We start from the raw sequence: 25,722 nt of genomic DNA, 5'->3' as shown, positions 1-25,722 counted from the left end.
GGAATAATACTACATTTCTAAAAATACTTACATTAACTCAACTTCATGTTTCCATGGCTGATTTTGTTTTGTGCTACTGGGATGGTTAAGAATTTGACATTGTGTTTTGTGTTTTGTAAAACTATTATATTAAGTTATATTATATTATATTATAAAACTATTATATTAAGTTATATTATATTATATACTAAATGAAGGATTTTTCCCCTTGAGATCACTTATGAATGAGCAAACATCATCTCTGTAACCTTTCCGTTTGACATTCAAGTTCATGTTTTTTTATAGTTGTTATTCATATACTATGCAGTTTGAAATTTTTCCATACATAATAATCAGGCAGCAACAGCTGTTTTATTCTGGGATTTTATGTTACAGGAAGTTATTTATCTGTGATATGATTATAGATTTTGTGAATATCATATATAATAATGAATCGTCTAAAGTTTTATGTAGGATCTTGTTTGTATACTCCTTTCTGCTTTTACAACCCTAATGAGAAAATGTTACATACCTTTTATAAAATGAGTTTAGATAATTTAAAAGTTTTTGGTATCTTCTTTCATTTTAAAATTACTGCTTAAAATATGATATTTCAAATTATTTTTATTAGTATTGTTACAAAGCACAGATTTTATTTTACAAGCAAGCCTAACTTTTTTTTCTCCTTGATCTTAAGTTAACATTCTGGAATTTTTTTTTTTTTTTACCTGAAATCTTTCTCTGAAAGTGTAAGTTGGGTCAAGTTTTTCAAGGTTGCATTTTGAAACTAAATTGTGTGATATATGTCAAACTCAGTTCCCCATTTGGCACTATAAAGGAAATATGTTTTCTGACCCTTTCCTTTTTATGGACACAGCCATGTATTCTCATTTGTGTTATATTACATAAATTACAGTTAGCTTTATGACTACATGTGAAAGATAAGTTATGAGCCACATCAGTCCCTATACATATAAATCATGATTTCTTTGGTTATACAACAAAACACACTTTGTTGACTAGCCTATGTTGCAAAATCCCTTAAAATCCTGTGGAACAGATTTGTGGGCTTGCAGGTAGTGAATTCTGCCTAATTCTACCTTCAGTGCATACTAACTTCAGAACCCTTTTCAATAGCCATTTACTTACTTATGGTTTATATTCAGGTTTTAATGCTATCCATTTTTGGTTTAAAATTCTATTATCATTTTTCAATTATTGTTTTAAGTAGGAAGTTGGCTTCATAAGACTTTAGCAGTGGTCGTGCAGATGACCTAATACCACTCCACTGCTTAGTCGTAAGGAGTAAGGACACTGAGGCCTGAGAAACTGCCTTAGCATTACACTTAAGGAAAGCAAAAGAAAAATGAAAGAGTCCAGGAACATATAGTCATGGGATACTGTCTTATCCAGCTATCAGCTATTAGACTTGTCTATTCTGTTGTGCTCCTATGTCTTTCTTTGTATTTCTTGGTGGGAATCCTATATGTTCCTAAATACCTTGTAAGAGATAGCAGTGTTCCAAAATACATTTTATGAGTTACTTCTAGTTTTGCATTTAAAGAACTTAGATTTTAAACGTTAAGTTTTTGTTTTGGTTTGTTTTTTTTTTTTTCAGTAATAACTTGTGATTTGTAACCAGATTTGGAAGGGTTATTGCATTCTGAGAATTAAATGTTATTTTAAAGTTTGATTTCTTAATGTCAGTACAAGTCTATATGTATTGTTATCACAAGAATGAAATACATTGAGCTATCTTTTTAGCCCAGTAAGCTTTCAAGCAGTTTCTGAATGAAGTAAAGGTAATATAGCTTACAAATCTCACAGTTAGGATTTGTATTTTATTTTTGTCAGTCATAATTTCACATGATGTCTGTGGGGAATATCGCAACATATATTGCATATTATATAATGTTACCAGCAGTTGTCAGTAGGTGCTAGTTAAATATAATGCTTTTAGGAAAATGTTTACCCTGTCTGATCTAATTTGTATGACTCATTCACATTTATTGAATGAAATAATTCCTTGGAGAAAAATTAAACTTGTAAAATGTGAATGTTTTATAGAGAAGAGGAGAAATACGACACTATATTGTACAGGTTAATGTCACATATTTTTCATTATGTATCCTTTGAACACAGCTATGTTTACAAATATAATTTTTCATAAGGCTCAAATAATTTCAAATATTATTATTTCTAACATTATTAATATTCATACTAGCAAAACTATAATATCCCTATAAATGTATTCATTTGAATATAATTAGTACGCATATATTATTAAGAGCATATGGAATAGAATTTTTGAGGATTTCACAGGGCTGTAAACTTTTAACTATTTAAACTATTAAATTTCTTTTGGGTTGAATAGATAATATAATTTTACATATTAATCCAAATGGCTTTAATATAGGATGCTTTTAAACAGAAAAGTAAATTTTATTTATTGAAATCTCTCAGTTGGTGTTTTAGAAGAAGCAAGGGTTGAACATCTGTCTAGTTCCTTCCGTGTAGTTCCCATACTGTATAAAGTGCTTCTTGTTATCAGGTGTTCCACTGATCATAATGAGTAGAGGAGAAAGCACACAACCTGCTAATACCGAGCACAGTGCTAGGTCTTCCTTTTACTATCTTTGGTAAACCTGCTTCATTTCACCATCTACGTTTTTTCTCAATTAGAAAATGATGATGTCCCTGATTTTAGTGGGATTGCTTCAAGTTTCTCTCCATTTAGTTTGATGTTGGCTACCGGCTTGCTCTATATTGCTTTTACTATGTTTAGGTATGGGCCTTGAATTCCTGTCCTTTCCAAGACTTTTAGCATGAAAGGATGCTGAATTTTATCAAATGCTTTTCAGCATCCAATGAAATGATCATGTGATTTTTTTTTCTTTGAGTTTGTTTATGTAGTGGATTGCATTGATGGATTTCCGTATATTGAACCTATCCCTGCATGTTATATGAGTGGTATAAAATATTACTTATAACATACATACAGTAATGGTATAATAATAATAATATATGTATTATAGACAATTCAAGGATTTTTAAAATTCATTAGGAATGCTATCATGGTAGATCACTTTCCTGCATTTCACATAGAAGCGATTTATATTTTAGTCATAAGTGTATATGCAGGTGCATTGGTGTGTACACATGTCTCTTCAACAGTGGCAAAGATTAATGCCTGCTCATGACAAGAAAATTTTACTAGCAATAAATGTTCATGAAACATTGACAAATTAAAAGTTTTAAGAAATATAGAAAAGTGGTTTTTAAAGCTTGGCCCTGCAAAGGATTCATGAGGTACAAAATTGATAGTTCAGTTTCAAAAATAATCCTAATTTAAAATAACAATCAAAATCTCTAATACAAAGAAACAGAGAAACTTATAATTCATAAACTAACCTATAATATGACTTTCTTTGGTAGACCAGAAAGGCTATAAAACTTAGGTTTTGATCAGGTATAAAACGTCCCAGGTGCTTGGGAGAGACCCTGAAGGTAAAGTTCTTGTTTAAAATGAGGATTTAAATTTGCATCCCCACAACCCATGTGAAAATGAAAAGCTCAGCAGGGCCCCAAACGGGTGCTGAGAGCCAGAGCCAGATCCCTAGGGCTGGCTGGCAATCCATTCTAGATGAAACTGAGAGCCCCCAGCTTCAATAAAAGACTGTCTCAGAAAATCCTTTGGAGGAAGAAAGACATCTGGATGTCAGCCTCTGGCCTCAACCCATCCTCACAGGGGAAGTCACTCCCCTCTCCACACATATACATCATACATTCTCTACTAGAAAGATACACACAGAGTTTCCCTTTTTATTCATAGATATTTTATATCATTTGCATGTGGAACTGATTGTTATTATATATCATTATACAAGGGAACAGATTTCATTGTGACATATGCATATATTCATGTAATGTGCTTTGGTAACACACACACACGCAGAGACCGCTTTTTAGTGTTCCTCTCTCCCTTTCCTTCTTATAGACTAATACTCCCACTTTAGTTTTCATGTCCTTTCCCTGAAATTCCACTTATGAAAAAAAGAGATATTTATCTTTATTATTATTATATTTATTTATATTCCAGCCATTGTCTCCCCTGGCAGTCCTCCCTCCCAGGTCCTTATTCCATTCCTCCTCCCCTTACCTTTGAGAGGATGCCCCTCCCCTACAAGGCCTCCTCTGAGAGGTCCTTCCAGCAGCTAAGACAGAAGCAGATACTTACAACCATTGGACTGAAGTTGGGGACTCCTATGGTTGAATTAGGGGAAGGACTGACAAAGCTGAAGGGAAGAGTGATGTCAAGACCAGCAGTCTCAACTAACCCGGATCCCAGGGAGCTCCCAGAGACTTAGCCAGCAACCAGGAGCATACATGGGCTGGTCCCAGGCCCCCAGCACATATATAGCAGAAGAATGCCTGGTCCAGCCTTAGTAGGAGAAGATACACTTAATCCTTTAATCCTTGAGATGTTTGCCTTTTAAGTGTGACTTACTTTGTTTGGCATAGAAAACTCCACCCATTTTCCTATAGATCCCATGATTTGTTTCTTTTTGTGGCTGGATAAAGTTCTAGTGTGCATCTATGCTATGTTTTCTGTATCTATGGATAGAGAGTGAATTTTAACGATGAGTTTTGATTTGGGCTTTCAATATAAAATTTGAAATTATCTTTCCAGGGCTTTTAAAAAATTCTATTTTGAAATAAACTCTTAGAAATAGATATACATTTTAATGGGATATTACAAAAAGTTTCTTGGTACTCTCTTTTCTCTATTAGATGATTTTTGTGTGTATATGTGTGCGTGTGCGTGTGTGTGTGTTGCTGTTATTTTATCCCTGTACACATTTCTATCTTCCAGTACATAAGACTTTCTCTTTGTGCATATGCCTTCAGATGTGCTATCATACCACACTATTTTACCTTTTTTCAAAGGTATTTTTGTACATATTACATTCTTTAACCTAAATATTACCAAGTCTAAGCAACATGAATTTGTACATGCAAAAATAAGTAATTTAGAATATCTGCAAATATACACTTTTGATGTCATTTTATGATCTTTGAAGATTTGTATGATTCAAACTAAGGCACCAGTATTCCCAAAAAAAGGTTTATGAAATCACTATAATTAATAGATGATTATCGACCAAGTGTATATAATGGATTCTTCTTTTGGAGCTAAGAAATGCTGTACTTTACTCCTTCCCTCTGGGGTGTGTGTGTGTGTGTGTGTGTGTGTGTGTGTGTATACATGGGCATGCATGTACAAATGTTTTCTTAAGCTTCAAAATTAGCTTTGACTGCTACTTGCGTCTTAGTGTGACTTTTTCTTATAACTATCATTCATACACAGATGATTTTTGTATAACATAATATAATAGTGGTTTTACTTGTCCCCTCATTACTAGATTGTAAATTCACTGAACAGAGGAACCATGATTTCCCTAATTACTACTACCCATGATAGTACTTTGAATATGAGTAAAACAGTTACAATGCACAGGAAATCAGCAGGTTTTGTTTTGTATTTTCCAGATTTGGTACATTTGACTTGCATGTCTTCCAAAACAGCAAGAGAAGATTTAGAACGAGTAGTCCAGAAATTGTTTACTCCATATACAGAAATAGAAGCAGGTAAGAAAATGGATTATTTGTGATGCGAAATTAATCTAACATGATATTCCCCTTAGATATCACATAAACAGAACTTAAGGTGAACTAAAAATACTACTCAGCAATAAGTTTCACATACTAAAAATGAGTTTAAACACAGTCACTGCATAAATAAGAGAAATGTTTATTCTTTTTTTCTTTTTTTTCTTTTATATATATTTTTTTAATTCGATATATTCCTTATTTACATTTCAAATGATTTCCCTGTTCCTGGCTCCCCACTCCCCAAAAGTCCCATAACCCCTCTTCCCTCCCCCTGTTCCCCCATCTACTCCTTCCCACTTCCCTGTTCTGTTATTTGCCTATACTGCTGCACTGAGTCTTTCCAGAACCAGAGGCCACTCATCCGTTCTTCTTGGACCTCATTTAATATGTGGATTGTCTTGGATATTCCAAGTTTCTAGGCTAATATCCACTTATCAGTGAGTGCTTACCATGATTGATCTTTTGAGACTGGGTTACCTCACTTAGTATGATGTTCTCCCGTTCCATCCATTTTTCTATGAATTTCATGAATTCATTGTTTCTAATGGGTGAATAGTACTCCGTTGTGTAAATATACCACATTTTTTGTATTCATTCCTCTGTTGAGGGACATCTGGGTTCTTTCCAGCTTCTGGCTACTACAAATAGGGCTGCAATGAACATAGTGGAGCATGTGTCCTTATTGCATGCGGGGGGATCCTCTGGGTATATGCCCAGGAATGGTATAGCAGGATCCTCAGTGTCATGCCCAGGTTTCTGAGGAAGCACCAGACTGATTTCCAAAGTGATTGCACCATCTTGCAATCCCACCAGCAGTGGAGGAGTGTTCCTCTTTCTCCACATCCTCGCCAACACCTGTTGTCTCCTGATTTTTTGACCTTAGCCATTCTGACTGGTGTGAGGTGAAATCTCAGGGTTTTTTTGATGTGCATTTCCCTATTGATTAATGATGTTGAACATTTCTTAAGGTGCTTCTCAGCCATCTGAAGTTCTTCAGGTGAAAATTCTTTGTTTAGCTCTGTACCCCACTTTTTAATTGGGTTATTTGGTTCTCTGGGTTCTACCTTCTTGAGTTCTTTGTATATATTAGATATTAGCCCTCTGTCGGATTTAGGGTTGGTGAAGATCCTTTCCCAGTCTGTTGGTTGACATTTTCTCCTTTTGACAGTGTCTTTTGCCTTACTGAAACTTTGTAGTTTTATGAGGTCCCATTTGTCAATTCTTGATCTTAGAGCATAAGCTATTGGTGTTCTATTCAGGAACTTTTCCCCTGTGCCCATGTACTCAAGGGTCTTCCCCAGTTTCTTTTCTATTAATTCCAGTGTGTCAGGTTTTATGGAGAGGTCCTTGATCTATTTGGAGTTGAGCGTAGTACAAGGAGATAAGAATGGATTGATTCCCATTCTTCTGCATGCTAACCTCCAGTTGAACCAGCACCATTTGTTGAAAAGGCTATCTTTTTTCCACGGATGCTTTCAGCTCCTTTGTTGAAGATCAAGTGACCATAGGTGTGGGGGTTAATTTCTGGGTCTTCAATCCTATTCCATTGATCTGCTTGCCTGACATTGCTCTGTAGTAAAATTTGAGGTCTGGGATACTGAATCCCCCAGAAGTTCTTTTACCGTTGAGAATAGTTTTAGCTATCCTGGGTTATTTGTTATTCTAGATGAATTTGAGAATTGCTCTTTCTAGCTCTATGAAGAACAGAGTTGTAATTTTGATGGGGATTGCATTGAATCTGTAGATTGCCTTTGGCAAGATGGCCATTTTAACTATATTAATCCTGCCAATCCAGGAGCATGGCAGATTTTTCCATTTTCTGAGATCTTCGATTTCCTTCTTTAGAGATCTGAAGTCTTCTCATATAGGTCTTTTACTTGTTTGGTTAGAGTCACCCCAAGATACTTTATGCTGTTTGTGGCTATTATGAAGGGTGTCATTTCCCTAATTTCTTTCTCAGTCTGCTTATCCTTTGAGTATATAATGGCTACTGATTTGCTTGAGTTGATTTTGTAGCCAGCCACTTTGATGAAGTTGTTCCTCAGCTGTAGGAGATCTCTAGTAGAGTTTTTTGGGTCACTTAAGTATACGATCATCTGCAAATAGTGATAGTTTGACTTCTTCCTTTCCAATTTGTATCCCCTTGACCTCCTTATGTTTGTCTAATTGCTCTAGCTAGGACTTCAAGAACTATATTGAAAAGAAATGGAGAGAGAAGAGAGCTTTGTCTAGTCCCTGATTTTAGTGGGATTGTTTCAAGTTTCTCTCCATTTAGTTTGATGTTGGCTACCAGTTTGCTGTATATTGCTTTTACTATGTTTAGGTATGGGCCTTGAATTCCTGTCCTTTCCAAGACTTTTAGCATGAAAGGATGCTGAATTTTGTCAAATGCTTTTTCAGCATCTAATGAAATGATCATGTGGTCTTTTCTTTGAGTTTGTTTATGTAGTGGATAACATTGATGGATTTCCACCTATTGAACCATTCCTGCATCCTTGGGGTGAAGACTACTTGATCATGGTGGATGATGTTTTGATATGTTCTTGGATTCAGTTGGCAAGAATTTTATTGAGTATTTTTGCATAGATATTCATAAGGAAAATTGGCCTGAAATTCTCTTTCTTAGTTGGATCTTTGTGTGGCTTTGGTATCAGTGTAATTGTGGCTTTGTAGAAGGAGTTGGATAGTGTTCCTTCTGTTCCTATTTGGTGGAATAGTTTGAAGAGTATTGGTATTAAGTGTTCTTTGAAGGTCTGATAGAATTCTGCACTAAAATCATCTGGTCCTGTGCTTTTTTTGGTTGGAAGGCTATCTATGACCCCTTCTATTTCTTTAGGGGTTATGGGTCTGTTTAGATGGTCTATTTGATCCTGATTTAATTTTGGTATTTGGTATCTGTCTAAGAAATTGTCCATTTCCTCCAGATTCTCCAGTTGTGTTGAGTACAGGCTTTTGTAGTAGGATCTGATGATTTTATGAATTTCCTCGGTTTCTGTTGTAATATCTCCCTTTCCATTTCTAATTTTGTTAATTTGGATACTGTCTCTGTGCCCTTTGGTTAGTCTGGCTAAGGGTTTATCTGTCTTGTTGATTTTTTTTCAAAGAACCAGCTCCGGGTTTTGTTGATTCTTTGTATGGTTCTCTTAGTTTCTATTTGATTGATTTCAGCCCTGAGTTTGATGATTTCCTGTCTTCTTCGCCTCCTGGGTGAATTAGCTTCTTTTTGTTCCAGTGCTTTCAGTTGTTCCATTAATCTTCTAGTGTATGCTCTCTCCAATTTCTTTTTGGAGGCACTCAAAGCTATGAGGTTTCCTCTTAGCACTGCTTTCATTGTGTCCCATACATTTGGATATGATGTGCCTTCATTTTCGTTAAATTCTAAAAAATCTTTGATTTCTTTCTTTATTTCTTCCTTGACCAAGGTATCATTGAGTAGAGTATTGTTCAGTTTCCATGTGTATGTGGGTTTCCTTTGTTTTTATTGTTATTAATGACCACTTTTACTGATAGGAGGCATAGGATTATTTCAGTCTTCTTACATTTGTTGAGGTCTGTCTTGTGACCAACTATATGATCTATTTTGGAGAAGGTACCATGAGATACTGAGAAAAAGGTATATTCTTTTGCTTTGGGATGAAAAGTTTTTATATATATATATATATATATATGTTAAATCCAATTGATCCAAAGCATCATTTAGTTTCACTGTCTCCCTGTTTAGTTTCTGTTTTCCTGATCGGTCCATTGAGGAGAGTGGAGTGTTGAACTCACCCACAATTATTGTGTTAGGTGCAATGTGTTCTTTGAGCTTTAGTAAAGTTTCTTTTATGAACAAAGGAGCTCTTGTATTTGGAGCATAGATGTTCAGGATTGAGAGTTCTTACTGTTGAATTTTTCCTTTGACCAGCAAGAAGTGTCCTTCCATGTCTCTTTTGATGACATTAGGTTGAAAGTCAATTTTATCTGATATTAGAATGGCAACTCAGGCTTGTTTCCTGAGACCATTTGCTTGTAGAATTGTCTTCCAGCCTTTTACTCTAAGGTAGTTTTTGTCTCTGACACTGAGGTATGTTTCCTGTATGCAGCAAAATGTAGGGTCCTATTTATGTAACCAGTCTGTTAGTCTATGTCTTTTTATTGGGGTATTGAGTCCATTGATGTTAAGATTTATTAAGGAGTAGTGGTTATTGCTTCCTATCATTTTTGATGTTAATATTATACTTGTGTGGTTATCTTCTTTTGAGTTGGGTGAAAGAAGGTAACTATCTTGCTTTTTCCAGGGTGTTGTTTCCCTCGTTATAATGGTGTTTTCCCCCTATTATCCTTTGTAGGGCTGGGTTTGTGGAAAGATATTGTATAAATTTGGTTTTGTCATGGAATATCTTGGTTTCTCCATCTATAGTGATTGAGAGTTTTGCTGGGTATAGTAGTCTCGGCTGGCATTTGTGTTTTCTTAGAGTCTGCATGAGATCTGCCCAGGATTTTCTAGCTTTCATGGTCTCTAATGAGAAGTCTGGTGTAATTCTGTTATTCCTTTATATATTCCTTTATATGTTACTTGACCTTTTTCTCTTACTGCCCTAAGTATCCTTTCTTTGTTTAGTACATTTGTGGTTTTGATTATTATGTGTCAGGAGGTATTTCTGTTCTGGTCCTGTCTGTTTGGAGTTCTGTAGGCTTCTTGTATATTCATGGGCATCTCTCTCTTTAGGTTAGGGAAGTTTTCTTCCATAATTTTGTGGAAGATATTTGCTGGCCCTTTAAGATGTAAATCTTCACTTTCATCTATACCTATAATCCTTAGGTTTGGCTTTCTTATTGTGTCCTGGATTTCCTGGATGTTTGGGGTTTCAAGGTTTTTGCATTTTGCATTTTCTTTCACTGTTGAGTCTATGGTTTCAATGGATTCTTTCTTTTATCTCTTGTATTCTGTTGTTGATATTTGCATCTATGGCCCGTGATTTCTTCCCAAGGTTTTCTATCTCCAAAGTTGTCTCCCTTTGTGCTTTCTTAGTTGTTTCTACTTCTATTTTTAGATCCTGGAAGTTTTTGCTGAGTTCCTTCACTTGCTTGTTTATGGTTTCCTGTAATTCTTTGAGAGATTTTTGTGTTTCCTTTTTCATGACTTCTGTCTGTTGATCAAAGTTCTCCTGTATGTCTTTAAGTGATTTTTACGTTTCTTCCTTATTGGCTACAAACTTCTGACCCATATTCTCCTGAATTTCTTTAAGTTATTTTTGTGTTTCCCTTGTAAGGGCTTCTAGTTTTCTTTAAGAGATTTATTTATGTCCTTCATGTGATCCTCTAACAGCAGCCTTACCAGTGCTTTTAAATCAAAATCTTGTTTTTCTGGTGTGTTGGGGTATCCAGGACTTGCTAATGTTGGAGAATTGGGTTCAGATGCTGCCATAAAGCCTTGGTTTCTGTTAGTAACTGTTCCTAAGTTTACCTTTAGCCATCTGGTTCTCACTGTGTTAGATGGTCTTATTGTCACAGGCTGGTGCTTTAACTTCCTGTGGACCTTTAAGGCTATTTCCGTGACAGTGGATGACTGGGTTTCCTCTGGCAGATTGCTGATATGCTGCCTTCCTCTTTTGTGCCTTTGGAGCCCTGCTCAGCCTTGCCTCAAGCAATGTTATACTTGGTTTGTCATGGTGAACCATGTGTTCCTGGACTGCTCTGTCATGGAGTGAAGATAGTCGTGGTGGTGGTGGTGGGGGGGGGCACTCCCTCTATTGATTCCCACATAGGACACAGGCCCCAAGACAGACCGGCTGGCACATAACTTCTTGCTCAGGTCCTGGGCGCAGGCAGACCCCTGGCAGTTTGCACCCCCAGAGATCTTAAGCTCGGGGTAATACAGTACCTAGTGATCCTTTTCTGCCCCGGCAGGCAGCAAAAATGGCTGCTCTCTGCACAGGACACAGGCCCCATGCCAGACCAGCTGGCAGATAAACTGCCTATGAAATGTTTATTCCTTAATGTTCTTAGTTTTAATGAAAATAAGCACAGATATAGACAATACCCCCATAATTATCAAAATATGCTTTTGTATGCATGTGCACTTACATACCCCAGGGAAAAAAGGAAAGACTTGGAGAATTTCTCAATTTTGGTAAGATTACAGGTTCATTTTTATAATTGTATTTATTTTACAAGATTTTTTTATGAAAAAGTCCTATTTATCAAATTTTATTTATAAAATAATTTTATTTAAATTTCAGAAGATATCAATATTGTCAGTATTAATTAGCAGATATGTGTCCTGATGAGTAAATAATTATCTTTAAATGCTACTTATGTTCCAAATACTTAGCTGTACAAATTATATCTGTTTCTTTCTAAAAGTTAAAGAATGCTTTACCACTTTTAAATTTTAAAAATCATCCCCTTCCCACATAAAGAGGGTACAACTAACTAGTAGCTCTGAAACAGATATCATATATATAGTATATGAGCAATCAAGAATATAACCTGACAGGTCTTCTTCATGTATGTGATCAAAACTACAGCCTGAGAGACCCTCTTCACATGTGGGAAGCAAAGGTAACTTTCATTTGAAACATTTTCAAGTTCACTTGAATCCTTTCACTGTCTTGTAGTCTTAAATCAACATTTTTTTTTTTTTTTGGTTTTTTCGAGACAGGGTTTCTCTGTGTAGCCCTGGCTGTCCTGGAACTCACTCTGTAGACCAGGCTGGCCTGGAACTCAGAAATCCGCCTACCTCTGCCTCCCAGAGTGCTGGGATTACAGGCGCACGCGCCACCACCGCCTGGCTGACATTTTCTTTAAATGATCTTTTATTCAGATAGCCAGCCATTGGTATTTACCCCTAATGGTTCTATTTATTTTAATTTCCTGTGTTTTCTCTACTTTCTTAATGCTGAGAAGTTACAGAGTGAGACATAAACATTTCCATATAAGGCAAAATCTTCCACTTATAGCTGTTAATGTAAATGTAATTTCTTCATGAAATCCCCAGGTGAATAAATTACTTCAATCTAAAAAAACTTCACTTTGGTTTAGATTTAGTTTTTTGTTTACATTTTTTATTTGAAAGTATCATGTAAATGTTTGTATTACTGTTAAAAATTTGATTGCAGTGTTATAATAAATATACAGCCATATTCCTCAATCTGATATAAAGTCATCGTTTTATGTTTAGATGTTAATTGAGTCTGTAACTTGTTCGTAAGAACCATGAATCCTGTTCTTATTTCTGAAATACTTCATAGTGTCTCTGTTGTAATTTCTGTTTGTAACTGTGCCAGATAATACACTAAACATATAATTATTCTTTACTTTCTAAATGCATTTAATTTTCTGGTTTGCAAAATCAAGCTGACGGAAATTACATGTTCGCTAACTGGCATCCACTAGCCATTTTAGATTTTTAAGATTAATCTTAATGTTTAAAGTGATCTGAGTTTGAAATGATGTATTGTTTGGAACCCGAGTGAAATCCTTTAGCAAGAACTATGCCAGAGGGGTCCTCAGGTGCACCGAGGCACTCCAAAGCTAGTTTTCACTGACACATGGGCCTTTTTATCATCAGGATGAGGTAGTGGTCATATTTTAATTAAAATGTCAGAACAAATACTGTTGGAGTTATTGAAAATGAATCACCAGATAAACTGAGCACTGGGCCATGGCAGGTCAAAGAGGCAAAGTCACCTGCAGAAGAGAACTCAATTCATCTTCCTGCCTAAATGAGGGAGAAGGAACTTTATGAGCAATATGAACTTTTAATACATTAAAACACAATCTTCTCTAACAAAAGCTTCAATTTTCACAGGCTTTTATTTTGTTTTGATTATTTAACAGTCATCTGAAACTTTGTGGTTTAAATTATTATAAATATTTTTGCTGAAATACACAATAATGCTGTGTGGCCTTGGTTTTTTTGTTGTTGGGTTTTTTTTTTTTTTCCATTTTAGTCCTATGTTCTACATGGCGTTATACATCATCAGCCTTTATGAAAATCAGCCTAGTCATCTTACAAGGAAGTTCATTTTGTGCAAAGGATGATATTCTCCTTACCACTATGACTGATTGAGCATGTATGTGGAGAATGCAGTAAGCTTCTAGACAGGGAAAATGCAGACTCCCTGTCTTTCTTAACCTGGTCAGTTGATGGGTATCAGCCAGAGCTCTTCAGAACGGCCCTCTCCAAAGAAATAACAGTATGCTTACCCACCCACTAGGCTCCTTTAAGTACCTCTAAATTCTTCTCTGTTTCTTAGTCTAAGTAAATATCAGATGTTTTATGCTTAATGAGCCTCATTCTGTACATTAGAAAATGAGATGATTGCTTACAATTCATTTCCTTATATAGAATCTAGAATACCCTTGCAAACACTGAGAGGTGTTTATGGAAGTGGAATGTGAGTCTCCATGGCAGATTACTTATTTTACCCAGAAATAGAAGAATTTTCGATACAAGGTGAAACAGCATTTTGTTAGTACAGTATTTTTAAATGTCCAGAATGTAGCATTATCACAGCATCGTCTGTGTTGCCTTTCATTCTATCTCTAATAGCAGTGCTTTCCTAAAAACAAATTTCCTTCATAATATGTACGTTTGGTAGCTTTTAGGGGTATTAAATACTTGTTGTATCAGGAAATTAAATGCCATATCTTAATTTCTTATTTTTTTTTATTTCCCATTTATGTGTTCCAGGGCTGGAACTAAATCACCTTATTTGTCCCCTACACTTGGCATGTACCTATAGACATTCCTTGCTACTATTTAATTTGCCTTCGGTACTTTTGCTATGCAGTTTATTCAGTGCATAATCTTGTTTAATTAACAAAATCGTACTTTGCTTCCCCCATTACTTTTTTGTCTATCATTTCATCCAATAGAAATGAGCTATTGCTGGGCAGCTTTAATAGTCTTGACAATTATTTGCTTCAAAGTGCATATTATTTTCGAGCTCTTTGTCTCTCTCTGCCTCTAGCTGACCCCCAAGAAAGATGAAGCAATTACTTGTATCTTGGAAGGTTCTAAGGTCAAAGCTTGATGGCTCTCTTGTATCCAGACCATTGATCTGCCGGCTGTGGCAATTTTCAGTTTCCTCATAGTTTTTGTTAAAGCTTTAACCTTTGTGAAATCTCTTTCCTAAACTCTGTTGGACTATTCATTTGCCCCATCTTTTATTGAATGAAAGCTGTCATCTGAGACAGAGAACAGTTATGAACTACAAGATAGGCTCACCTAATATATACCTTGACATGCCCTGGGCCCCAATAAGACCTTCCATACCTCAGCTCTCGTCCTTGCCGCAGAGTTGGATGCCTTCACATTTAGGTGCCATTTCCCTGTGATATTTGAGGCATGTCTTGTAGGTGGTGTTTACAAGTAAATTCTCACAGTTTAATGAAGCTAAACACACTGGTCAGTTAATAAGAACCATGTGATTTTACCTGCAACATACCAGTCTCATGCATTCTTTTGTCACTAAATAGTTTTTGCCACTTACATGAATTACTGCTACATCAGACTCCAATCTTAGCATCAGAAAGAGATCCCTTGGAGCTGGAGAGAAGGCTCAGTGGTAAAGAGTGGCCTCTCTTCCTAAGAACCTAGCTTCAATTCCTAGCACCCACATGTCAGCTCACAATTGTCTGTAACTCAGTTCTTGGGAGATTGCATGCCCTCCTTTAGGGTCCTAAGGCACCATGCATGTACATGGTACACAGACATATATGCAGCCAAACCACCAACCTATCTATATAAAATCAATAATTAATCTTTAAAAAGTTAAATAAAAATAAAACATCTTAGAAGATCACTTCTTTCCCTCAGTCTCTTATCTTTTCCCACTAACAATTATCAATTGTCCAGGACAAACAAGATAAATGGCATATATGCTCTTCCTATAGTAGAGATATTTAAATTAAATAAAACTTATTTATTGTGGAGACTAGGGAATTCTGATTAACTGAATAACATATTAACTAAAACTCATTCTACATCATTTATTAATTCGATACAAACAGTAGTTGGATAATTATACCTTTAGTATTTTCTTTATGGTTCAGACTATGTCTTACAGACTTGGACTATTGTCATAAACATTTTTGTATGATTTGAATTTGGGGCAGGGTTGGGCTGGAAAAAAACTATAATCAATACATATATTAACAGCAATATTTTCTTCTTTAATGAATGATAATTTAATTATAACATTGTAAAAGAAAAGAGGCAGAGAAATGATCATCACTATAATCAGAAATAGACTGTAAGAATATGCTAACAAGACTGGACCTTTCTATAAACACTTGATATTTTGATTATTGACAGTTAGGACTAAAATCAATTCATTAGTGAATTCAATTACTTAATCTATTGCGTACCAAGCCCTGTATTAGGGGGAAAGTTTTAAAACAAGAGAATCAGAACTAACTGTACTCCACCTGTATGTCCCCCAGATCCTCTGTCATTACCTACCATACATAATGGATTCTGTTGTTAAATGACAGAGCTTGTCCTCAAAATGACAATCTACCAGCCTCATTTTTAATTGTTTTTTGTTTGTTGGTTCCCATTAATTTTATGATCTAATAACATACAGCTTTAGAGTGAGAGTTAGAATCTATCATTTTACATTCTGTGTATGCTATCTTAAACACTATTTTAGAGACAACATTCCTATAGGATAAAATTTTCACATTTCAGGTGAAAACTCCAAATTTTAAAACGTATATTCACAAAACTGTCTAAACATCTCTAGAAAGAAATATAAAATGTTTCTACTTCTGGCCTCTGCCAAAGAAATTCCATACCATCAATAGCCACCTGACCTTTATCCCCAACCCCTCTTCCTAACCTCTGAGTAACCATTAATTCCCTCTATTCACTGTGTTTTTGCTTATTCTAAATAATGTCTTTTTAATATAAGTAACATTTCATATTAAGTTACCATATTAGTATTAAGTTACTATATATTGAAGTGGTTTTCTATGTGAAACATGACTTATACTATCATTTCACCTTGGGATATAATTTAAGGGTGAGTATGCTTGTAGGAACTTTAATGTGTTATTGCATTTACTTATTTGTTTGTGTGTGTGTACATGTGCATGCAACACTGCATGTTTGGTCAGAGGACAATTCAGCAGTTGTTTCTCTCTGTCCATCATGTGACTCCCAGCAATTGCATACCAGTCTGCAAGCATGGTAACCAATGTCTTAACCTGCTGAGCCATCTTGCCAATGTTTCATAATAATTTTTAAAACCCAACTGGTGCTCGATTGAAAAGCTGTCATTGTTTGAAATACCATATACTTACCTTAGAGTTTGTATTTTCACAGTCACTAAGTGCTTGTATATAAATGTCTTATTTATTTACTATAAACTCTAATTATTGTTTTATTGGTATTTGGTCACATAGTGTAGTAAATTATGTTTTTCAATTTAATAAAATTTATTTCTCTCATTAGAAAATGAACAGGTTGAAAAGCCACGAATTCTATGGGCACTCTACTTTAATATGAGAGACTCTTCGGATATCAGCAGAGATTGTTATAATGATTTACCGCCCAATGTCTATGTGTGCTCTGGCCCTGACTGTGGTCTAGGAAATGATAATGCAGTCAAACAGGTAAGGAATTGGTGTTCCTCAGTTTTTTATTAAAAAACTGGTGTGCTCTGGGATACATGGGGCTTGGGGGAGGAGGTTCTCCTCCTAGGAGGAGAGAAAAGAACTACTGTAAATTGCAGTGGTACCATAAATATACTTTATCAGATATTTCACTTCCTTGAATTATAGAAGGAATTGTAAAGACTTATTGATGAGTAGTACTGTGAGAATAAAGAATGAAGTTGATAGAAATATATATACATATATATATTCTTAAAATGAATTTAAAGTGCTAGTATTTTTAAATATTCTAATATAAACTGTTGGATTATTGGTGCATTTTTTGAAAACATAGATGTTATCCTCTAACAACCTTAGCCATTTCTAGAAGGATATAACTAGTAAAGCATATAAGATATAATTTTACAGTGGTGTGATGCATTTCTTAATTTTAATTAACATAACACCATCAGTGTTTTGACTCAAGCCAGTGCTAGTTTGAAACTCAAAGCTGCCATTATAGTTGCCAAGAAGTATGTTAAATCCAAGTGGGCTAGTCTTAGAGCTGTGAAGAACTACATGCTTATTCTAGGTTCCGAAAGCATGCTGTGATTCCATTAAGCAGAAGATTATTGGGGCTCATTAGAATACACATTTTTTACCTGGATAGGTAGAGAAGAAGAGAAGGTGTGTTTTGAGACAGACATGTATACTTTTCTCAGATGTTTGTGGCACATCCATGTTTGAATCAACAAGTAGATAATTTAACACTGTTTTTATATTTTTAGTAAGTTTTATTCATGTATATACATTGTGTATTCTGATTACTCTTCATCTGTTCATTGCAGTTTCCTTGCCAACCCTATCAGTAATCGCGCGCACACACACACTATAAATCCCATCCCCCTACTTACTAGTTTTGATTTGGTTTAATGTCCTCACATAGTTTTATTAGGGCCAAATATGTGACTCTAAGTTTGAAACTAATGTTGAGAGCATGGACTACTGGATATACAAACAGATACTCTGCCTCTGGTAGCTCAGCACTATGGTAGACCACCTTGAGTCCCATCTCCTTCCATACCTGACAGTAATGAAGACCCAACTTCTGTGAACACGACTGCTGTGAGTTCATGTTTGTCATGACTATGTCTTTCTTACTTGCAAGATAGTATTTCACAGCCATTTGCTTCATCTTTCTACCCTGTCTTCTGCAGTTCTCTGAGGTTTATTGGGAGGGGATGACTGTAACACTACAAGTGGCGTGGATTCAGTTATATTCCCACCAGAAGCTAGAATCTTTTTGTACCGAATAACTTTATTTGGTTTTTTAGTGTTTTGTAGTCACAGCAGCAATGCGATGAACAATGGTCCAGACTTTTGTCAAATTTTATATTTCATCCTTAGAGTCTAATATTGGTCCTAGAAAATCATTCTAGGCCCTAAATGATGTCAAATAAGCAGGGATTTACAACTACTGCCCATAGCTGGAGATTTACATTTACAAATTAAGTTAATAACTTCATTTATACTTTGGTTACCCAGTTTTCTTAGAAGATGAAATTTTCAAATGATACTTTTAGCCAATTAGCTTAGGTTGAAATTTTTTCCTGGATAGACAAAAGGAGTTGTATTGCAAGTGCTTTTGTGATCTATACCCTTCTTATTAGAAGATTATAATTAAAAGGCAAACATAAGCAGTAATTTGCATGACCAAAGATAACTTTCATAGGTTACATGAAATATAATAAAGAAAACAGTATTAATGTTCATTTGTGCTCATTAACATGTTGCATCATATAATCACTTGAAGAAAAATTTGCTTTCTTTAAAGAACATCAATAATATTTGCAAGTTGCCATTTTGTTCAGATAAATTGAGCTAATTCCAGTATATCATCATGTGGTTATCTCAATCAACTATTGACAACTGCTTTCTGAATGAGGATATTCATGAAAGCTCTCAAAATATTATTGTGTAGAAAATAAAGGCCACTGCAGAGTTATTTTTCTTTTTTCAAATAAAATTCTACAATTTAGCATTTGGAAATTTTGCACCTTCTCTTTCTTGTTAGTGCATATAGAGACTGAGTATGTAGTTTGACTTTCTTGTTTGCATATGTGACAGCTTATGATTTTAAGATGTGCAGAAGACCTACACATTGATTTGGCTACCTACCTGATCTGTCCTTAGAAGCCACCAGTTCAAATACATGTAGTGCTAATGAAAACCTTCTATGGTGAAACACGATAGATAAGGAACATGCCCCATTCAAATCAAAGACAGACGGTACGGATGGAGAGAATAGCATCTTGACCTGCATAGGATATAAACATTATAAAGGCCTAATAACTACTTCTTAGTGAAACAAAACATGGGAGAGCTAGAGCTTGAAAGATGTGACAAAAGGTAAGAGCAGAGAAGGCAGGACTGGCGGATTTTATAATGGAACAGTTAGAACTGCGGATTTTCTCCTATTGGTTAAGGTGGTTTTAAGCTAGGAAGTGGTATAAAGAAAGTTTTGTTTTCCATAAACCCTACTGAGAGTAGGATTATGGTATGAGGCAGAAGAGTACACAGATAGTGCATGCTGGAACTTTGTCAGTGGGAAAAGAATGGAGTTTAAGAAACAGAAAATGACACTCCCATGATTTGGCAACTGTTTCTATGAGGGAGTAAAGAGAAGGGAGAACTCCTGCAAGCAGAATGGATGTCCTGGACAGAAAAGCCTTTTGAGCTGGATTTGTCACCCTCTTCTATTCCATTAGTCTCAGGTTTGATCTTTTCATTGTATCCTTAATTTCCTGGATATTTTGGGTTAGGAGCTTTTTACACTTTGTATTTTCTTTGACTGAAGTGTCAATTTTTTTCTATGGTAGCCTCTGCACCTGAGATTTTCTCTTCTATTTCTTGTGTTCTGTTGGTGAGGCTTGCATCCATCTATAGCTCCTTATCTCTTCCCTAAGGTATCGATCTCCAGGGTTGTGTATTCTTTATTGTTTCCTCTTTCTATTTTTAGTTCTTGGACCTTTTTGTTCAATTCCTCCACCTGCTTGATTGTACTTTCCTGTATGTATTTGTTTCTTCCTTAAGGGCTTCTACCAGTTTGCTTGTGTTTTGCCTGTATTTCTCTAAGGGAGTTCTTTATATCTTCTTTAAAGGCCTCTGTCATCTCCATAAAATGGGATTTTTAGATCATTATCTTGCTTTTCATGCATGTTAGGCTAAACAAGTCTTGCTGTGGTGGGAGAACTGAGTTCTGATGATGCCAAGTAGCCTTGGTTTCTGTTGCTTATGATCTTGTGCTTGCTTGCGTTTGCCTCTAACCATCTGGGTCTCTCTGGTGTTAACTGGCCTAAGTGTCTCTGACTGGAACTGGCATCCTTGTTGCCAGGTACAGCTCTGTGACATGAGTTAGAGCTGGTCTCCTTGGAAGCAGGCAGTTATTGTATCTGGTTAGTGTGTGCCTCTTGTGTCTCTGGTTAGAGCAGGCCTCTGGTGTCCCTGGTTACTGTGAAACTCCTTAAAGACTCACAGGCTGTAGCATTTTGGCAGGATTCAGGGCAGTGCTGTGGCCCTGGTGGGGAATTGGGAGAAAAGGAAAGGTGGAATTCAGGGGTTGGGGGTGGGGCAGTGTGGATGTCCCAGCTGGCATGGGTATTTGGGCAAAATTCTCACTTGTGCCCTTGGTTAGTGCAGACCTCCTGGGAGGCTCACAGGCTGTAGTGTTGAGGTGGGTATTGGCCAGGCTGCTGACCTAGCCCCACATGGGCAAATGGGCCAGAAGGAAAGGTGAACATAGGCCCTGTTTGTGATCTTCAGCATTATCAGGTGGGTTAATTGTTGGATAATTATGTGCAAGTGGGAGCTCTAGGTAGAAGAGGACCACAGAGGGACATTTTGAAATCAGGTGTAAGACCTGATAAATATTATCCCAGCTACAGACCTGGGAAGTATCCTGTATTCATCTAAATGTGCATCTAATCCTCTTTGACTTCTTTGACACCAGCTCTGTCTATCATCCAGTACCCAAAGCAATTCATAGCCCTCCATGACTTGGGTTAAGACACATTGACTTTATTTCCAATTATGGATCCCAAAGTATTCTGTTACTGGAATTGAGCTTTTCTTGTGGTTTGTCATCTGTCTTATATGTCCTGGAAAACATTAAATGCAAAAAATAGGCTAAGTCTGACAACCTGAGCTTGAATCCTAGAAGCCAAGTCAGGAGTTGTTTTCTAGGCTCTCCACGTATACTGTGGCACTTGTATACACACACATTATATACAGACAAAGTTTCTGTAATTATCCTTCCACTAAACTCATCTGGTAGAGGTGTCCAGATGCTGCATATTTTAGGTTGTAAAGCTTGTGCACTCTTTATTGCAGGTTTTCAACTGTGCCATTAAAGAGGAAAAAGCAGCTATAGGTATAGGTAAACCAGTGTCAGCTGCGTTCCAATAATCCTTTATTTACAAAAGCAAGAGATTGTCTAGGTTGGACCTTTGGGCTATAGATGGTCAAGTTCTAGCCAAATAGAGGACCTTGTATGTGTATTATGAAGAAAGTTAAGCAGTATAGGAAACCATTATGTTCTTTACCACCTTATAATTTCACTTTCTCACCAGTTGCCAAGACTAGAAGAGTAGAAGTTCCCTATTGTGACACAGATATTTATCTAACTGTGAGGTAGTCACTCACCACATTTACTATCTATTTGCTTATTATTAGCATAATGTTTGCTTTTTTTCTTTTTTTTATTCGATATATTTTTTTATTTACATTTCAAATGATTTCCCCTTTTCTAGCCCCCCACTCCCCGAAAGTCCGTAAGCCCCCTTCTCTTCCCCTGTCCTCCCACCCACCCCTTCCCACTTCCCCGTTCTGGCTTTGTCGAATACTGTTTCACTGAGTCTTTCCAGAACCAGGGGCCACTCTTCCTTTCTTCTTGTACCTCATTTGATGTGTGGATTATGTTTTGGGTATTCCAGTTTTCTAGGTTAACACCCACTTATTAGTGAGAATGTTTGCTTTTTTATTCTCTTATGTAGTCCTGCTAAGCTCAGTTACATGTTCTTGTTAAAGCCTGATTACATTAATTTTTAAGGATACTAATTTTATTTTAGATAGCACCACAGATGCACGTATATTTAAGCTGCTGATGTCCAAAAATTAATTTGTCCTTACATCCTTGTCTAGGCAGAAACACTTTTCCAGCAAATCTGCCCAAATGAAGACTTCTGTCCAGCCCCGCCAAATCCTGAAGATATTATCCTTGATGGAGAGAGCTCACAACATGAAGTTTCAGAATCCACTGTCATACCAGAAACCAACTCAGAGACTCCCAAGGAAAGTACAGTCCTGGGAGACCCAGAAGAGCCCTCTGAATAGTGGATGTGCATCAGACTTAACATCCTACTTTGGAAATTCCTCTTGCCTTCACAGTCTTCTTGGTAGAAGGAATATTTGAAATCTTTTAAAAAAGCAACAACCAATTTATTAGGGAAAGTTAGAAGAAACGAGTCCCAGAAATCCAAAAAGGAATTTTCTTCGAAGAGGACATTTCCAGAAACATAAAACACTTATAAAGCACATTAACTTGCCTGTTTTAACATACCAAACCTGTGAGATTAGCAGGTGAAAAATATAAATGGATAGATTCCCAGAAATACAGTTATGATGTGAAAGAGATCCTATGCATTTGTTTGCCAATTGCAATCTTTTTTGTTGAAAGACACATCTAGAGAGTCTGCTCACATACTTATTTTGGTTATTTGAATTATATTTTCAATCTGGGCATGAAATAACAGATAGAAACACATGTAAATATGGTAGAGTAAAGCTAAACTATCATGAACTGGCCAGGAGCCTATATTTGGTGTAAAAGTTGTTTTTATTTTCCATGTTAAAAACTGAATTTGTTAATACTGAGGTGTTTAGACATTTTGCTAATTGTAATTTCTTAGTAATTAGTGATTTCGATGTAAATCATATTATACACATTGGCCAAAATTCAAAAATGAGGAAATGAAAGAATATAAGCAAACATTTGATAGGATGATTCTACTAAGTAAACTGAAGCACTAACTTCTTATCCACAGAACTAATTTGCCATAGCTATGTTACTCAAAATATTAGGCAAATTGTTTAACTTCTTATCTTCAGTGTCATCATATATCAGGTGAAACATTATGCCTAGTATAACAGAGCAGTCATGAAAATCAATGTAGCACTATCCCTAGAATGATATGTCTGGAAAATACTGTTTTGGAATTTCCTGTTAATTTGTGTGTGGATAAATATCAAACCAACCTCATGATCACAGTGTTATATTTATTGCAGTAAATTTTTAATACCAGTCGGTTTCCTCAACTCATTAATAACAGGTGGAATGGTGGTTTTTGAAGACTTAGGAATACTTTATAAATTAATGTTCCTCTTCTGGCAACTAAATCATCAAGAACTGAACAGAGTGTAACAGTTAATAACTTGTAATATACACTTTACATGAAATAATGAAGGCTATCCATTGACAGCAAACCTGTTTGCAATGCCTACCTTTAAATGTCTCTAACCTCTGATGGTCTACTTTCTTTGAGCAATAGTCTGGACCTAGTACTGCCTATAAATAAATAAACATTAAATAAACCCAATGCTTCCTGTCAGGGAGCCATGGCTCCAATGAAAAGCACAGAATTCTCCATGTGCAGCTGATTCCTGACCTGGCTAGGTTTCAGAGATGATGTTAAAGCTCCCAGCACAGATTCCTAAGAAATGTAAAACTCCAAGGAATGTAGCTCTTGCTCACCCCTGCAGAATAAGTTGGATTGAAAAAAAATGGGAAAATTTTCCCAGACTCCCCAGCTGCTCCTCTCAGGCTTCACCTCCACTGTACAGTACAGCCCTCTCCTCTGGAGTAGCCTTTCCTTTTTATAATGTCACACAAATCAGGGACAGAATCACTTTATAACCTACTTTGTTACAAAGCTTCAGCTCTTCCGTCAGCTGTTGTTTCCTGAAGCCCACCTAGGGCATGCACTAAATGCCAAGTATGCACCTGTAATGCACCAGGTACTGGTCCTGCCTCTCCATACCAGCAATACGAAAGTTTCTCTTAGATGGGAACATTAAGTTGGGATACAATCACAGCTATGTCGCACCAGTAAAAATGTTATACTTTGTTATAATCTTAGAGTTAAGGCCTCCTAAACGCAGCATGCACATTTATCTAAGGAGACTATTAGGCTAGATAGGGTTAGAATAATTAGAATAACTAGACACCTTTGGACACTACAGTTCTGTACATTGTAGAACAGCACAGAAACTATTTTATATTTCATGACCCAGCGCATACTGTATCTTTTTTCATCCTTTTGATGCGATTAGGGGAAAAAAAGTCTCACTTCCAGGTCATTTACTGAATAATATATTGTTAAAATGCTCCTGAATATGATTAATGATGGCTGAAATACCACAAAATTGTTTTCAAAATTGTTGACAATTAGACCTATTTCTTGTTGCCTCAGAGTGTCATACTAAATACTTGAAGAGTATTTTATATTGTTTTCTTAATTATTGCTTAATACTTGTTTTTACTGTATTAAGTTCAAAACTTTAAGGTTGTGTTTAAAACCATGTCTAAAGTCATATGAATAAAATTTCTGTTTTACATAATGCAAACATTTCAGGAATTTTAAAAATTGAAGTTGATGGTATCAAAAATTTTTTACTTGTTTGTTGAAAGTATCTAAATATGCATGCCTGTTTCTGGAAACCAAAAATGGTATCATTAATTTAAGTGATATGATCCAATAACTAATCCTGTGTTGCTTTTGTATATTTTTTCCTAGTTGGTATGCCTGTCCAAGAAAGCATATATAATAAATGTCAGTTTCTATTTTTATATAATAAAATGGCCATGGTCATGGGTGGCTTCTAGAATACTGGACATTTCTAAAATAATATCCACAGTTATGATGTTAATTGTTGATAATTATTAACTTCTGGCAAGATTGTTTCTAGAATTTTCTGCCCTAGTATTGTTATCTAGTTCTTAATAGTAGCAATCATTTAAATGAATTTAAAAAACATTTTCTTGCAAATACTTATGTACTGCTACTGGTATTGAATACCTTCTTTTGCTTAGTAAAAGTTCTTAATGTATTTAAAAAGGCATGAATATATAATAATCTGCATACTGCAACAGGGAATTTTCAGAGGAAATAAAGACTTTTCAATGCCTTTCCACTGTAGTGGCCTATTTTTTTTTTTTATAATTGAATTTTGCGTATAGGGCTAGAGATACAGCTCAGTGGTAGAGACTTGGCTTAGCAGTGTGCCTGCTAGAACGTTAAGTGGAGGTAGCCTACTGTCTAGCACTTCCATTCCTTGTAGAAGCTTCCCTTTGTTTATAGTCATCTCTGGATGTGCATATGTACTGATCGTAACTTAGTAAGTATCCTTTCATAGGAGAGTGACTTAATG

The 25,722-nt window shown here is 35.8% G+C and overlaps 1 protein-coding gene across 2 annotated transcripts in view; it reads left to right on the top strand.

Annotated features, from left to right (window-relative positions):
* Nucleotides 1-25,483, top strand: part of Chm (CHM Rab escort protein) — a 140,630-nt gene extending 115,147 nt beyond the window's left edge. Inside the window, exons 13-15 of one of the 2 annotated variants that reach the window (XM_052170923.1) lie at nucleotides 5,530-5,628; nucleotides 17,099-17,259; nucleotides 22,438-25,483. In XM_052170923.1, the coding sequence (XP_052026883.1) occupies nucleotides 5,530-5,628; nucleotides 17,099-17,259; nucleotides 22,438-22,629 (452 nt within the window). In that variant the 3' untranslated portion in view covers nucleotides 22,630-25,483. Of the gene's footprint in view, nucleotides 1-5,529; nucleotides 5,629-17,098; nucleotides 17,260-22,437 lie in introns of those variants that run through there. The other variant, XR_007975428.1, reaches the window with a different exon arrangement.
* Nucleotides 25,484-25,722: the final 239 nt, after the last annotated feature.

Source organism: Apodemus sylvaticus, chromosome X, assembly GCF_947179515.1.
Source record: "Apodemus sylvaticus chromosome X, mApoSyl1.1, whole genome shotgun sequence".
NCBI lineage: Eukaryota > Metazoa > Chordata > Mammalia > Rodentia > Muridae > Apodemus > Apodemus sylvaticus.
The sequence above is the reverse complement of the archived record's forward strand: the minus strand, read 5'-3'. Positions and strand labels throughout refer to the sequence as shown.